General features: G+C 43.7%; 1 protein-coding gene across 1 annotated transcript in view; it reads right to left on the bottom strand.

The window, feature by feature from the left end:
* Positions 1-3,259: 3,259 nt before the first annotated feature.
* Positions 3,260-16,953, bottom strand: part of SLC7A14 (solute carrier family 7 member 14) — a 106,328-nt gene continuing 92,634 nt past the window's right edge. The window contains exons 7-8 of the mRNA XM_015088554.3: positions 15,885-16,762; positions 3,260-3,822 (exon numbers count right to left, since the gene is read on the bottom strand). Coding sequence (XP_014944040.1) covers positions 3,500-3,822; positions 15,885-16,762 — 1,201 coding nt within the window. The 3' untranslated portion in view covers positions 3,260-3,499. The remainder of the gene's footprint in view (positions 3,823-15,884; positions 16,763-16,953) is intronic.

The raw sequence follows: 16,953 nt of genomic DNA, 5'->3' as shown, positions 1-16,953 counted from the left end.
TGCATTCTCTATCATTTTTTTTCTCCAATGGAAGGAGGTCTTTTCCATACTTGAACTCCAGTTTCATATTGTAATTCCCTCATCTCACCTGTAACCTTCACTATAGTTTTTATTTATATATCTTATATATCCTGATTTCCCTCATTTCTTATGCCATAGCACAGAATAAGGACTCCACAAAAAATTGTTGAATACATGACATTTCATTTTCCTTTCATCCATCTATTCATCCATCCATCTGATCATCAGATATTTATTGAGCATTCACTATATGCCAGGCACGTGTTTCTGACAAAATCTAAGTCTGAAGCTTATATGTGGGTTTCGATAGTCTATGCTATTCTCTACCCTCATGGGGAAAGATTTGTTGTTATCATGCAGAAGTATTTCTTCTTGTCATTACTAACAATTCCATTATTTTTCAAGTTGCCCCTCACTGGCAAATCTAGCAATGCACACAAAGATTTTGCGTTTGTGCACTAAACACACTTCTAGATTTGTCTTATCGTTTCTATCTCTATTTTTAATTTATCCAAACTCCTCACTTTTTTTTCGGTATTATATGTATTTTAATGGCCACCTCAAAATCCTTTTGAAATGAAGTAGAGTACCGATAAATAGAATACAATTACAAAAAAAAAAATCAAGTAATTGGTTCCAACTAATTCACACAATGAAACTTCCCTGGAGGAGCTTTTGCAGCAGAGAAGAATTCAATAAAATGTAGGTCTTCCTTGAACTCCATTCAAGAAGGCTAAGTTTCTTCAGTAATTATAAGGTGATCTCACTTTTAACATGATCCCAGAAAGTGGTCTTGCGGAAATTGTTAGGAAACACTAATAGAATCATTCTAGTAATTGATGGTATTTGAAACTGCATTCTGAAATCTGGGACCATTGCACAGAGGCTGGGAAACATGAACAAAACATGTCAACTTACCATAAGAAATCTTTTTCTATCATACTAAGTTTTTTGACTTATTTTTTTTCAAAACCAAGATTGCTAGGGAGCTGACTAACTTTAGAGAAATGAAGAGGCCAGGATTAAGAAAAGAAGGAGATACCATTTGGGAGAAATGGCTCCAGAAAAAAGAGCAGCTCATAGGATCTTTACAAAATCTATATGCCAGTGGTGTTTACCGAAGCGTGCGTTCTCTCTCCTCATGCTACAGAAATTTCGTACATCTGCCACCAGACTATTGTAACCTTAACACTCAACCCTCATAGTAAAAGGAAGCTCTTTCACCATGTTAAGATTTTGTTATTTTGCATTTATATTTCTTTTGGGAAATTTTTAATGAATACAGCCCCATCCCATCTATCTGGATATCTCAGGCTTAGCACGTTATTATTTGATTTAGGCAGATTTGTTGAATCTCAAAACTAGTTCAGAACCTTTGTATTCACAAAACGTTCCTGATAATTAGCTTACGGTTCATTCCCATGACTATATTTCACAGACCAGCTACCGTGTCTTTATGGTCAAGTGTAGGGGAGAGAAGACACGGCATTGCCATGCATCACGTTAAAATGACAGAATGACCTCAGGGAACCAGAAATCTGAACAATTGATACAGAAAAAGAAGATCTAGAAAATAGGAGTTGCTTGAATTTATTGGCGTACATTGGCTATGGGTGTGATATGCAACTGACTTAAAAGCGTGTTAAAAAACTAGTTTCAGTTGACCTTTAATTTTAAGCCCGGTGCGCCATCCACAAGGACTCAGGCTTGGTGGTTTTGTCTGCGTTTGGCAGGCGTCAGAGCTGTGCCCTCCCTGAACTGGGAACCCCAAGGGCACAATGTTACACTTCTTTCCCTTCTCATCGCTTAGCCCTTGGTACTTTCTCAATCAGTGTTCACTGAGTGAAAAAATGGAATTTGCCTCTTCTCCAGAATCCTAAAGCATGCCAAGATGGCAGGAACCTCAACAGTTAAGAAAGAATACACTTCACATTAGTCGATGTATTCTGGAAAACTTTTGGCATAATGCTAGATCTGGGAGAGAGAGGGCACGAAATTTGCTATTTTGTCCCCCTTTCGGGAAACTCCCACGAAGATTTTAGCTCGACTGAGACTGTGCCTTCATGTTTTCGCATGCACATCTCAGTGCAGCCGTGGGAATCCCTGGAACCCAAGAGGAGAGATTAGAGGCCATGTGCTTTCTTCCTGCGGCACGTTCTCTCACCTAGGTTATTTCCGAGAAAATTCTTTTAGGAGCCCCTCTCATGGCCCAATTTAGACCTTACTGGGTAGGTGTTTCTCTGGGCTTCAGTGAATCCTGCTCTGGGAAATAACAGACAAAATACATGTCTAAAAGGGAGCTACTCCAGAAGAATAAGGTTCAGAAGTGAAATGTGATCTCTTGGAATGTGATTACCTAAGTAGCTGTGCTTTCACATCTTTGTTTTCAGAGGAGCCCCCACCAATCAAGTGGTTGCAAATCTCAACAAACTGCACAATTTATAATTTTGGAAATCTGAAATAGAATTTGCAATGTGATCTCAGTGGCTGGGTCACTTCTCCTTGTAAAGATTTTTATCCGATTATAAAACAAACGGCCTACTTCTTCAAGGCATATTAGTGCCATGAAATCATGCTCCAACTTTGCCCTCTTTCATTATATCAGCAGGAGCTTAGGGGCTGGTAAAAGAAAAGGTATGACAGAGAGTTAATTTCTGCCAATGCCCTTCTGGCCTTCGCTGCAAGAGATGCTTGTTTAATTTTTTCCCGGGCACGTAAGTAGGCCTTTGATGGTGCTTCTCACCATGTTGTGGGGTCTGTGCGACTGCTTTATGGTAAATCTGAAACCTCTGGGGAAATGGTCTCAGAGTCCCTAACCTTTGCTGGTTCCTGAAGTTCTAGTGTGGAGACTGAGAACCTTGGGGAATAAAAAGAAGCATGCGTCTTCTCCCATGAATTCGTTTTTGTGAGATCTGAGGACAAAGTGTTGCTGGCTGAGGAAGTGCTAGCACCCACCTGCCCACCCCCTGGGGAGCAGTCCTCAGCCCACCAGCGCTGAGAGGATCTTTGCCCTTGTGATCCCGGTGCCTGAAAAGCCGCCCTGTGCCCCCACCCGCCTGCTTTGGCACATCTCCAGGAGGAGCTGCAGCCTCGGTGTGGCCCAAGAAGTAAGCCCCTTGCTTCTGGGGTCTCAGTAAGAAGCAGAAGGATTCAACCAGCAAAGCAAAGGCCTGGGAAACATTTGCTGCCATCAGCTCTGATGGTTGCACCTAAGGTAGAATTTCTTGTAGCCTCCTGTTTAGTTTTTTTTTTTTTTTTTTTTACAAGGGAATCGGTGACGAAACCCAGGTTAGACCCTTCAGCAGAACTATCCTGAAGAGCAAAAGTAGCAAATGAAGGGCTGTGACTGGGGACTGACTCTGGGGGAAGGCTGGAGTTTTGAAATGAGAGCCAAAAAATGTTTTCACCCTCTAGCCCACAGGTTAAGTTACTGAAAAGAAATCACCATCGTGTCTACACGTTTCCTGTGTGTTTACTCCTACTCTGGAGAGTAATCTAACTCATCATTTGCAATCAGGGCCTCTGAGTTCTGTTTGTGTTTGCTTTTGCTCTTTGCTTTGCTACTTGTCCGGGTGTTTGCCTTAGCATCTGACATCTGTTGGTAATAGAAGCCTTTGTCCTCGGCGGGCCCGCCCCAGTTCTCCTGGCTTTCGCCTTCGGTGGCGTAGGAGAAACCCTCCTCCACCGAGAAAGGGTCATCCACGTCGTAGCGCTGGTACGTGCTTTGGTGCAAGGCTTCTTCTCGAGCACTGATTTCCAGGGTGCTGTTCCAGATGCCATACCCAAAATAAATGAGCATACCTGCCGGGAGGGAAAGGCACAGGTGAATAAGCAGTTGCTTGGGGGTCCATGGGACTAGCGGGGAGATCACTCAAATGGTGAAAGCAGGGCTGGGGGTGGATGTGTTTTCTTTGGTCTGCACAGTGTCTGGAAAAGACTCAAAGTGGGATATCTTGCATTAAGCAACCCTTATTCACACCTTTCCCTAAAAAACTCCGAAGGTCTGACAGCCCTGTCCCCACATTTCTATATGACACTTTTAGCTGGAGGTGAGAACAGCTGCCTCTTCGGACAGAATGTGGGCTCTTTAGTCGCCTCTGTCCCCACATCCCTGTTGACATCCAGCCCACTACACTCATGGAGGTGCCAACCAGGACTTTGAATTTTCCACCCTGGCTTAAATATTTATGGATCACCCACAGTGCGTCCCCAGCCTTCTTACAGTATTTTATTATCCCACGCCTCCACCAGGGGACTCCCTCTTTTATCTTACCACTGAGCAATGCGCATATATTGCCCTATGGTTTACCTCGACATTTTTCACTCACCAAAGGAGTATTATTATATTACTGCCACTCAGAGCTGTTTACTTTCTTCTGTGGGCTCTCAGAGTGTCTGGAGCATGCCACTGTTACGGCCCTGAGAACATCTATTGTGTGATTACCTGCACAGGGTGGTTCTGTTTTATAGACTCTGCAGAAAACTGGCGCTTAATATTTGTTGAATGAAAGAATGAGAACTCCTGATGAGCATGAATTTTCCAGTGCAACCTCCTTACTTTGATGTCATTCCAAGCCAAGGAAGGAAACGTGTCTTCCTAATTGATATGTAGCATTAATAAGGGCTAATGTTTCATTTCTATTATAATTTTTTTGAAATAACAAAATAGTTTGAGAACCCCCGTTTTCCACCTTGAAAAGCTCATAAAGGCTCAGGGCCTGGAATGGGTGAGAACCATATCCCTGGGAGGTCATAGGGCATGATGATTAAGACTGTGAGCCATGGGTTCAAACCCTGCTTCCCATCACTATTAGCTGTGTAACCCTGGACCAGTTACTTAGCCTTTTTGTGCCTCAGTTTTCCCTTTTAGAAAACCATAAGATAGACACTTATAACTTGGGGTTGCCATGAGGATGGAATGAGATAGGCGGTGGCTTTCAACCCTGGCTTCACCTGGAGGGTCACCTGGGGAGTTTTTGAACCGCCCTTATACCCAAACACCACCCCTGGAGATTCCAATTTAATTGGCCTGTAATATGATCGAAGCATAGGTATGTTTTAAGGCTTCACAGGTGAGTCCGATGGTCAGCCAAGGCTGGGAATCCCTTAGCTCAGGAGTATAAACCTCCTGAGGCACATACTCCATTGCCGACTCTGGACACATTATGGCTTGGCCAGTGGATGGCACTCTGTTATGCAACCCCCTTCCAGACCCCAGACACCCTCTTCTGAGTGGCATTAGCACCTTTGACTTTGCTAACACAGCAGGCATCTGTAGAGCTGTTTGCATAGAACCTTAAGGTCAAGTGTGCTTTCCTCTTTGGTACTTGAGAAATCCTTCTCCCTTTTGAATTTGAAGTGTGTCTTTTTAAGCTTGGATTTCTCCCTCCCTGTCTCAAATGACTTTCTCCTCACCCCTTCCCCCACCCCCCAGTGAAATCAACTTTCTAGGAGCCAAAGTAAGCAGAGATTTATAGTCCTAATTGGTAATAAATCCTGGAGTTAATCATTTGCAGATGTAGCTATTCTCAAATAGCAACTTCATTTTTCTGAGCACGGATCTTTACTCTTTCTTGTCTGGGGGCGGAGGGTGGCCACGGGAGTAGTTATCATCCTTGTGTAGCACAAGGCATCCAGACCCCCTCTAAAATGGCCAGTATGCTGCAGCTTGAAGAATGCCTGTTTTGGAAGCATGTTTGAGATCTGAGAGTAAATTTCAGGAGACTAGGTGGGATCAACAGGCACACACCTTTTTTTAATTTTTTTTTGGCCCAATTTTGCTTTTTTGTTATTTTTTGTCTTAGACATCAAGGCAAGTGTCAAATCTTGCCTCCTATTCCTGCTTGGTATCTATTATATCAATTTTTTCCATCTCTGATCCCCTTCTCAGACCCTATTTATAAGCAAATTATTTCCCTACTGAACTTAATACCATTTCTCCCCCTTTTCCCTTTGCCCCTAAGTTCTCTGCTGTGCCATTATGTGGCTCATCATTCAAGCACTGGTTTGACATGTATTCCGACAGACCTTCTCATGCCCCCACCAGAATTTATGAAAATTCTCTAAGAGCCTCATAGAATCCTAGATATATAGAGCTGGGAAAGAGGCTGTGAATGAATGCAATACCTTCACTTTACAGAAAAAGAAACAGGCTGAGGGCAGAACCAGCATTCTATATGGATAGAGAGAAGGCTCTTGCATACTCAGTCCTTCACATCTCTCCTCTGCAGGCTGGTGTATAGACTATGCATATCACAGTACATATTCAGTGAGAGGTTATGTCTAAAATAACAAAAAGGGGCACCTGGGTGGCTCAGTCGGTTGGGTGTCCGACTTCAGCTCAGGTCATGATCTCACGGTTCATGGGTTCGAGCCCCGCGTCCGGCTCTGTGCTGACAGCTCAGAGCCTGGAGCCTGCTTCGGATTCTGTGTCTCCCTCTCTCTCTGTTTTTCCCCTGCTTGCACTCTCTCTCTCTCAAAAATAAATAAAAATTAAAAAATTAAAAAAAAAGAGGTTATGTCTACATTTGTTGTTTGGGAATGGCTGAGTCTGAAGGGACGTGTGTGTGTGCATGAATGCATTGACTATGATTACTTTGAGAAAGCAACCTATGGAAATCTGCCATGTAAATATTTATGGGCCTTTTAATGTTTGCTCTACAATTTCAAAGGTGCATTATTTTGTCTTCTAAAATATATTTCAAATATGAGTGCTCTGAGCCAAGAAGTGACTTGTGCATGCAGCCTGATGGAATAAATGGTCAACCTGGGCAAAGGTCTGGTGTTCTGTCTGCCTTCATCCTTCTTGCTGGCTCTTGAGTAAATTCAAGAAAAGTGTTGTGAGGGGTGCCTGGGTGGCTCAGTAGGTTGAGCGCCTGACTCTTTATTTTGACTCAGGTCATGATCCCAAGGTCATGGGATTGAGCCCTGTGTCAGGATTTGCACTGAGCATGGAGCCTGCTTGGGATTCTCTCTCCCCCCCCCCCCCCGCCCCTTCCCCGCTTGTGTGAACTCTCTCTCTCTAAAAAAATAATAAGAAGAAAAGAAAAGTGATGTGAAGCACTGAGGATTGAATAAAAGGAAAAATGTAGGGGGACAAAGAAACAGGAACAAATGAAGTGAGGAAAGGAGGGTAGAAGGGAGTTAGAGAGAGAGAGAGAGAGAGAGAGGAGAGAAGCATGTACTACCATCTGTCACACATAAACAAAGGCTTTGTGTCGGAGGAGTAAACAGAGCTGCTAAAAGCCTCCTGTGTAGAAGCAGGGTGTTTTGTTTCTGCTCCTTTCTTCAGCTGGCTTACAAAACTAAGCATGAGGTAGTTTCTGAAAAGTCTGTGGGGATTCTGGGAATTCTGAATCATCTAAACTGAACTTCGCACAACACCTCCGGGTGCTGAGGTCCTAATGATACATTCGTTGTGTTGCGCCTTTCCCCCAAGGAGCTCAAAATGTTATACATATGTTATCCTGTTCAGATCCCTCCTCGCCTGTTCAGGAGTGTGTGTGAGTGTGTGTGTGTGTGGCCGGGAGTGGGAAGGTTGCGATTACGTGCGTCGCACAGACAGGAAAGTTGGGCACGGGACAAAATAAGAGATTTTCCACAGGAACATGGTTAGTGGTTGGACTGTGAATCCTTCAGGGTCTCTCGTGTCCTGATCCAGGGTGCTTCTGTTATTTCTCTCACCTGCCAGGGCTATAGACTGATTGCAATCAAGCTTGCTTAACTTTTTAGTTTGAAGAATTTCAAACATATATCAAAGTGGAGAGGATAGTATAAAGAACCCCATATAGTCATCACTAGTTTGCTCCTGACATCCACCCACTGCTCCCTTCTCAGGTTACTTTGAAACAAATCCCTTCCATCCTATGCTTCACCTGTAAATAAATAAGTACGTATATTTAAAACAGCATTCTTTTTTAAATGTTCATTTATTTGTTTTGAAAGAGAGAGAGGGCAAGCAGGGGAGAGGGAGAGGCAGAATCCCAAGCAGGCTCCACACTCAGCATGGAGCCCAATGCAGGGTTAGGTCCCACAAGATTGAGATCATGAGATCACGACCTGAGCCGAAATCAAGAGTTGGATGCTCAACTGACTGAACCACCCAGGTGCCCCTAAAATAGACTTCTTAAAAATACTTAACTTACTATCATTATCACATCTAAAAACTAATAATAATTCCCTAAGATTATCTGATATGCAGAAGTATTAAAATTTCCCTGAATTATTGTGCATGTGGGGGAAATACTCTTTACCGTATGAGGCTATAGACTTACTCCAATGATGCTATCACTGCTTGATAGAGTTTTGGGGCACTGTTATTCAAGTTGTCACTGGGGCTGGCATCATATTCTTTTGCAAACCGTTACAGATGGCAAAGTTTATCTTTGGAGAGAGGATTTGCTTTTGGCCTAAGCCAGAAGTCATTTGGAATGAACCCTTAAGAATGAGATGGCTAATTGACATTTGCATATTTAATCCTGCTGTGTCTTAAAATCTTAGATCCATTGCTTTGTAGTTACACGTCTTATATCTGTGATAAATGAAAGGCAGGGGTGATGTTAAAAATCAGAGGGGGGTTAGCTCTTCTGTTGCCGTAGGGTCTTGGAAGCCCCCCTGGTGGGCTGGAGTTATTTTTTTAGGGAGAGGAGAAGCTCAGGGCAGCAACAAGTTAGCAGCAAGCACAGAAGCGTTTCAGTATTTTAAAAAACAGACATGGCTGTACCGGGCACATGGGCTGAATGCCAGCCTTGGTCAAAGGTAATGGCCACGAGTCCCGCAAAAGGCTGTTTGCAGAGAAGGGAAATATTCATTCAAAAGGAGGCATTGGCTTTTCTTTCAGACAGAAATTCCCTGGTGGAGAATGTGCCCAGGAGAGGTTCACGCTAGACAAGATGAGGAATCACTCCTTCAGCAATTTAGTGGGCTTTTTTTATGTAGTAGAACACTTTGTGATCATAAAGCCCTTTGTAGAAAAGTACTTCCTCGTCTATCATCCCAGAGAGGTTAAGAACTGGTTAATAAGTCAGTGATTGAAAAGGCACTGGAACTTTCATCTGTTGAGTCTAAACTGATGGCTGTGCCCATCCCACCCGGGCACCTCCAGGGAAGGTTTAGAAATGCCAACCCTGCCTTCAGATGCTGGGACAAACAACAACTTACTCTACTTGTGTTGCTCCATTTGTGCAAACTAAGCAAATGACGCCAAACCTACAAGTGAGAGGGGTAGGAGGAGGGGGGTGTCTCTGGATCATATGGGGAAAACCTAGCACAAAACCTCAAGTCTGAAAAGAGACTGGGTGACCTGGAGATAGACAGCAGCAGCAGATTTCTAACCTCACGGGCCCAAAGTCTGGCTGAGGAGCAGATGTTGGATCTCTAGAGTCCCCTGGGGGCTTCCTGTCCTCTGTAGGCAGCAACAGGGCTCAGGGCCAGGTGAGGTGGGCCACCTGACCTCAGGCTGGGTGGAGCTACCTCTTCCTGGGGTGCACTTTCCAGCAGGAAGCCCTGCCTGCGGCAGATAACTGAGGCACTTTGTTATGCCCAGAGGCTTTTTTATTTTTACTACTCTGGGATCGACTTCCCAAAACAGACATTTGCCAAGGCAGAAATGAAAACTAAATGGTAATGAGAAGGTGTCCTCCCCACCCACTGCCATCCCTACCAACTCCTGCTTTGCTGGTTAGTTTTTAAAATACCACCAGAGGGGCGCCTGGGTGGCTCAGCTGGTTAAGCATCTGACTCCTGATTTTGGCTTAGGTCGTGATCTCACAATCGTGAGATCGAGCCCCACATCAGGCACTGTGCTGGGCATGGAGTCTGCTTAAGATTCTGTCTCTCCCTCTCCCTCTGCCCCTCTCCAGCTCTCTCTCTCTCTCTCTCTCAAAAAAAAAAAAACACACACAAAAAAAAAACCACCGCAAGCCCATTGATTATAATAACAGTAAGGTTTTTTAAGATGGTGTGGCCAGGAAGAGCAGGCTTGGATTGAATAGGGGGTTGGGGGGGGGGGTAGAAATTCTCTTCCTGCCCCTGCTACTGATCAAATACAAAGTCACATTACTTTATGCCTCAGTTTCCCACCTGCAAAATGGAACTGGGGACTTATTTTATTTGAGGGGTATAATGGCCATGAAACAGAATGCAATCTTATTAAAGAATATTTTAAAAAATCCAGTAATGCAAGCCAGTAATGCCACTTCTAACTCAGCAGAAACCCAAGGGAGATATGTTCATGTGTCCACCAAAAACACGTACAAGAATGTTCACAGCAGCTCTATCTGTAATAGCCCCAGACTAGAAGCAAGTTAAATGTCCACAGGCACTAGAATGGATAAGTGCACTGCGGCATATTATTATCACAGTGGAATGCCAGCCGGGTAAGGAGAGTGAACGAACTAAAATCACAAGCAACGACATGGGTGAGTCTTACAAATATAATGCTGAGGGAAAGATGCCCAGTGGCCACTCTTTCATGGCTCTAAGTGTGTTCCAGGGGCCCTGTTCACACCTGCTCCGGGGCCCTTCGTCTCTGCCATGGCCATCTCTCCCTTCCTTCTTTTGTCTCAAAGGACAGCCGATATTGTGGCTGCTGCTGGGTGCAGAGCCATGGTATCACCCGGCCCTTTTCTCCATGCATAGCCCTGCCTGGCATAGCCCCTCTGCCAGCAGGCAGCCTGGACTGTAGCGGGACCCCCCCCCCCCCCCTTCTTGGAATTGCGCTGCTCCTCTTGCCATCCTCGCCCTGGCCTTCGTGAGTTTTATTTTGCCCTTTTGAGCATGATTTATTTGTCGAAGTTGCCAATTGTTTTCTCCTCTGCCTACAAGGAGAATTTCAAGCTTATTTATGGGACATATCCTCAGGAATTGATTTATCTTGGTGTCCTCTCTGCTCCCAATTCAAGGCCCCCCTCTTCTCCTCCTCTTCCCTACACGACAATGGCTGCTTTGAGTCAATTTCCAACAGGGTTTTCAAATGATACTGCAGGTAAAGACCACAGCTGTGTTTTCCCTTTGGAAACCATGTTTTGGTACAGGATTTACGAAGCTCATTGCCAGATTAGTGTCTGTTCTCTAAATCTATAGATGAGAATTTGGTTTTTCTCTGAGGGGCTGAAAAAATTCCAGGTGAGAACTGGAACGGTGAGGGGGCCCACGAGCTGGTTCACCCGATGATTATTTTATACTCAGGTCCCACAGGGAACAGTAGACCTGGAAAGTACTGCCGTATAGTGTCATCACTGGTAACTGCTAGTTTCGGGCTCCCTGAGACTCTGCCCGACACTTCGAGGTGTTCTTTTACAAAACCGCATCAGCTGAGAGAAAAGGAACAGGAAGTCTGATCTGTGCTCATTTTGCTGGGGATTATCAAACATTTGCTGTGCGTGTTACTTCTCTTGTCTGAAGGAAAAGAAACAAGTGCTGAGTAATCTTGCTGGGACTTGGGCCTTATTTTATTCAGTGAGTCGTGCTCATCCGAAGGTTCAGAGCTTAGCAAAACATTGTTAGAAAAATGCTGTGATTAAGATTCATCTAGAGAAGGCTGGTTAAAAAGATATGCCTGAGAAGATGATCGAGTTATGACTCAGCCTAACCATGTAAATCTCGTTTTTAAAAAGTAGCTAATGTTTCATAAGAAGCTCCGTTTAAAAATATCTCTACTGTTCTCCCCAGGAAAGTTATACTATGAATAACAAAATAAAAATCTGACATCTTGGAGACTCAGAAGTTTAGAGATGGGATAATTATTCTATGAGATCACTGAAAATTGTATAAGCCAATTTGGGGTTGTTCGATGGATATATTTTATATGTGCAAAAATTTGTTTTTGAAAAACAGGGAGTTTTTGTAATTAAATCATTTGCCTTGCTTGCTAACATCTTCTTATTCTTCTCTCTAGACCAGTCCTTGTCACATTTGAGCATGCATCAGAACAATGTGTAGGGTTTGTTAAAACCTAAATTGCTCTCAGAGATTTTGACTTGGCAGGTCTGAGATGGGGTTTAAAATCTCACTTTTAACCTGTTCCGTGTGTGATGCTCCTGGTCTGGGACCACACTGGGAGAACCACTGTTCTAGATCATTGTAAACCTGCCTGCACATTAAAATTCCCTGGGGATCTTAAAAAAAAAAAAAAATACCCAGTGCTTGGCTGCACCAGACCAATTAAATCAGAAAATCTCTGAGATCCTGGGTATAGAATATTTCAGGAGCAGCTCGGGTGATTCTGATGTGTAGTCAGGACTGAGAATGTTTGTTCTAGGCAGAAATTATTCAGGGACCATTTCTCAAAGACCACGATGCTAAAGCAGTTAGTAGCCAGCAGCTGGATGCGAGCTGTGAGCTCCTGTGTCCTCTGACTGGCCAACTCCAGGCTGCGTAGTGGCACCCTCCCATGTCATGGAGTATCAATTTCTGGAGCGAGTTTGAAGTTTATGCTATCAGCAAGATTACAAAAGGCTCTCTGGGAGTTTTCTTCTGCCTGATAACTGGGAGGGCAGCCTGAGTCAGAACAGGTTCATGCTGTACTTTGGCATGTGATAGCTAGTCTGGGCGACAATGAATCATTTTAGATTTTAAAGAGAAAGGCAGGGAAGAAATAATTCTTATTACTTTCCGCAATATTTTCTTATTTAAGCCCCAAACAGCAACCAGAAGAAGACGAGTAGAATTAATCTGCATTTTTACAGATGGGTAAACTGAGACCCAAAGGAGCTAAGTGAATTTCCCAAGGTCACAAGACACAGAGGTGGCAGAACTGTGATTTGAACCTGGGCTGTTTGACTCCAAGGCAAGGGTCCCTGCCACCTTACCATGTTTGCGGAGTGCCTCTGGTGCTCCAGAAACCATAGATTTAGTGCAGAACTGGTGACATAATTTACGGGCCCCAGTGTGAAATGAAACCATAGAGCCCCTTGTTAAAAAGTTGTTAAGAAAAAAAAGGTTGTTAAGAATTCAAGAAAGCAGCAGCAGAGCATTAGGCCAAATGTGGGGTCCTATGCACCCATGGAGCCAGCCCTGATGTTAGGTGTTAATCCGCACAAACTACATATCAAACATCCTGATCCAATAGGGAAGATGCTCAGAGGCACCCTGGCAGGGAGGTACGGGCTGCAGATCTGGGCGTGGAGGTACTGAGTTTTTAATAATAGCTCTGTGAATAATCTCCAGTTATTCCTGTTGACCTTGAGTATGTTGTTTAACCTTTTGGAGGTTCGGGTTAGTCATCTGTGACATTGAGAGAGGGAGCGGTGGGGAAGGGTAGATGATTTCAGTGTTTCTCAAACTTTGTTGTTGTTGTTGTTTTGTAATGTTTATTTATTTTTTAGAGAGAGAGACAGAGCATGAGCAAGGGAGGGGCAAAGAGAGAGGGAGACACAGACCCCGAAGCAGGCTCCAGGCTCCAAGCTGTCAGCACAGAGTCCTAGGTGGGGCTCGAACCCACGAACTGTGAGATCATGACCTGAGCTGAAGTGGGACACTTGACTGACTGAGCCACCCAAGCACCCCTCAAACTTTGGTTATTTATACACCACATATTTTGTATCGTGGCCATGGTCATGATCCCTGGACCCATACTACCTGACTTCTAATTTTGGCTCCCCTAAATTCTAGCTCTGTGACCTCGGTCAAGTGCTTCCACTTCCTCATCTGTAAAATGAAGATTGCTGTGAGGAATACATAAGTTAATGTGAGGAAAGTCCTTGAGTAATAGTTGGTATGTGATAAGGGCTACATTAAGTGTTAATTATTACTACGAATCATGGCACCTGTACCAGTAGTAATGCTTTTTCTTTAATTGGACTCACTTCTTAAATTTAAAAATAATCACCAGATTCATGTGGGTATGTATATTTTTTCTCGTACATGTGCAAATGTATAATACCTATATAATACTTTTAAAAATTCAAAAAAAGTCCATTCATATGCTCCCTAAAATCAGCCCAAATATTACTGACAGAATGGTCACCAAAACCATGGGGAACATTGTGCTAGATATTGAAGGTCCCTTCCAGCTTTAATACTCTAGGAATGAATGAACAAATGCACGTGTCTTCGTGTCTATGCCTTCAGTCATTTGACAAATACGTGACTGGAATATTTCTACCCTCCTCAGTCACTTCTACCCACAGTAGAATCTTTCCATTGGTTGGCTACAGGTTTCAGTGGAAAAATGTTTAAATGGAGAAGAGAGATTGTGAATAAATCATGTAAGTGGTTTAAACTTTGAGGGGTTAGTGGGGTTCTCTCAAGAACTCCCCCTAAAGTCTAACAAAGGATGAAACCTAGAGTTGTGAAAATTGGGACGGGATGCTTCTAAGAAGACACAGGATGGCCTTGAGAGGTGAGGAATCTACCGGAAGGTCTGGACCCTTTCCTTTGGGTACTGTTTTTGCTCCACTTCCTTCTATGCAGATCTTATCTTATAGGCTTACAGTTTCTGTTTGTTTGTTTTTGTTTGTTTGTTTATTTATTTATTTATAATTAGAGAGAGAGAGCACGAGGAGGGGAGAGGGGCAGAGGGAAAAAGAGAGAATTTAAAGCAGGCTCCATGCTCAGTGTAGAGCCCAATGTGGGGCTTGATCCTATGGCCTGGGGATCATGACCTGAGTCGAAATCAAGAGTTGGACTCTTCAACCAACCGAGACACCCAAGCATCCTTAGGCTAACGGTTCAAATTCCACCTCTTCAAGTTCCTTTCCAGCTATTCTTTTTTTCTCATCGGAAGAGTAGTCATAGAGAAGTATTTATTAAGCACATGCTGTGTGCCAGGCACAGAGGACATAGTGCTAAACACCCGTATTCCTATATCAAGGAGTGGATGGGACCTCAGGGCTATCAATTTGTATAGGGAAATAAAGGCAGTGACTAAGGAACTTTAAAATCAGTTTTCACTTAAACATCCCTCTCAAGTTACCATGAGCACTGATCTCCAACCATTTCATGGACATCAGTACTTGTTGGATATAATAAATGTGTGATATGAATGTAACATAAATCAATCACAAAGGAAAATGAAAAATCTTGGGACAGGGGCAGGGCTTTATGAAGGCAATAAAAGTGAATTTAGAGAGAGAACCTCTGATTTACGCCCAAAGTTGTGGACAGTTGAAGTCCTGGCAGAACTGTATCAGTTGTCAACAGACAAAGAGAAAATCAGTTAAGATTGATGGCGTGATGTGTGCTTTCCAAGAGAATGACTAGAATATCGAAGGATGATGAAAGAATCTTGAGAGAAAATGAACATCTCTTGAATATCTTATAAAAGTCAATATGAAGTGAGGGATGGTAAATGGTATAATCTAGTCGGAAAAATTATGCCAAAATCCACACTTAATTCATACTTTGCTCGTTTAAAATATTAGGGCATGATTGGTATTTTACTTTAATTTTGTCAAATATAAGAACAGTAATTCTTCCGTAACTTTCAGTTTCATAATTTTTAGTTTTTAAAATAGAATTCCAGTCAACCTTTTTCACTCTAACTTTTACTGTGTTATTTATGTCCCTTTATTATGTGGATTCATTTTACTGAATGACTGTTTATATTTCTATAAAATGTATTTATATTTTTAATTAATGACTTTTTATGGAATTAATTATCCATAAAAAGAATGTCCAGTAATAGTATTCAATGAAGTGATGGATTGATTAGCATCATTCTTCAGAACCAACGGCCAAGACCATAATAGGCAGAAAGGGCACAACTGGCTTTTATTGACTCTAATGCAGAGAGCAAGGGTGCATAGAACAAGCCAGACTTCTCTTGCAACGGAGATGCCTAGTCCAGCTAGGAGGTAATTTTGGGATAAGCCTGTTTAAGGCCTTGAGAGGGAATTCTCCAGGCGTCAAAGGAAATTGCTTACCCACAAAGCACCAGACTGCAAACCGGATCCATGTGATGGTGGAGAGCTTTAGCATGAGATAAATGTTCACCAGCATGGCAAAGGCAGGCACGAAGGGGAGGCAGGGAGCCATGTAGGGTAGCTTTTTGGGGTTCTCTGGTTGCTGCAGGATCACGAACACCAGGGCGCCAATCAGCAGCACCATCAAAACGACCAACAGGATGGCCCACCAGCTCCGCTCTGAGATGTGGTCGGAACCAAATATGAGGAAGGAGCAGAAGATGAACATGAGGATGAAGAGCAGGAGCACGCAGATGGTCACCGTGTGCCCTGTAGCTGCTGTGGGCCGGTCCATTTTGCCTGGAAGGCCCAGCCGGATCCTCATGGTGTAGTAGCGGGGCCCTATCAGCTTCTTTAACTTGATGAGATAAATGTTTTCAGATTCGTCGGCTTCGATGCCTGTGGTCATATCCACAGTGCCGTAGTTGGGGTGGTTCACATTGTAGGTGGACTTGTCCGACTTGCCTATGAGCATCTCGTTGTCTCCCAGGGATGGTAGGTTCTTGGCCCCGCATGTGTTGGTGGCTGGGCCAGAAAACTCTTCCCCTTCACTCACAGGAGAACAAACTTCCTTCTCACAGTCCGCCAGGATGCCCTCCTTCTTCTTTGTGTGCTCCTGGGACAAGAACTTGACAAAACCATCAATGTCACTCTCTGGTTGGTATCGAAGGAGCAAGACGCAGACAGAGACCAAGGTGTAGGCAAGGAGTGTGCCGATGGACATCATCTCTATTAGGTCTTTCAGGCTGACTAATAACGAGAGGAGAGCTGCTAGGAACCCCGATACAATGCAGGCCACCACTGGTGTCTCTGTGTAGGTGCTCACATGAGCCAGGAACCTGGAGGGACGGGCAAGCAGAGGGTTAACAGTGAGCTGCAGATGGTGACTGACTCTAACACGGCTTACGTCCACCTGGTCCTGCTCCTCCAATGTACTTCTGGAGTCACTGCTTTGAATACAGTTATTCCTACTGCAGGATTTGGTTTCTGGAATACAATTTAAAAATAATTTACTCTCATGCCTTGGTTT

The sequence above is a fragment of the Acinonyx jubatus genome, chromosome C2 (assembly GCF_027475565.1).
Source record: "Acinonyx jubatus isolate Ajub_Pintada_27869175 chromosome C2, VMU_Ajub_asm_v1.0, whole genome shotgun sequence".
In the NCBI taxonomy this organism is placed as follows: Eukaryota; Metazoa; Chordata; class Mammalia; order Carnivora; family Felidae; genus Acinonyx; species Acinonyx jubatus.
Note: the sequence above shows the minus strand (reverse complement) of the source record. Positions and strands in the feature narration are given on the sequence as shown.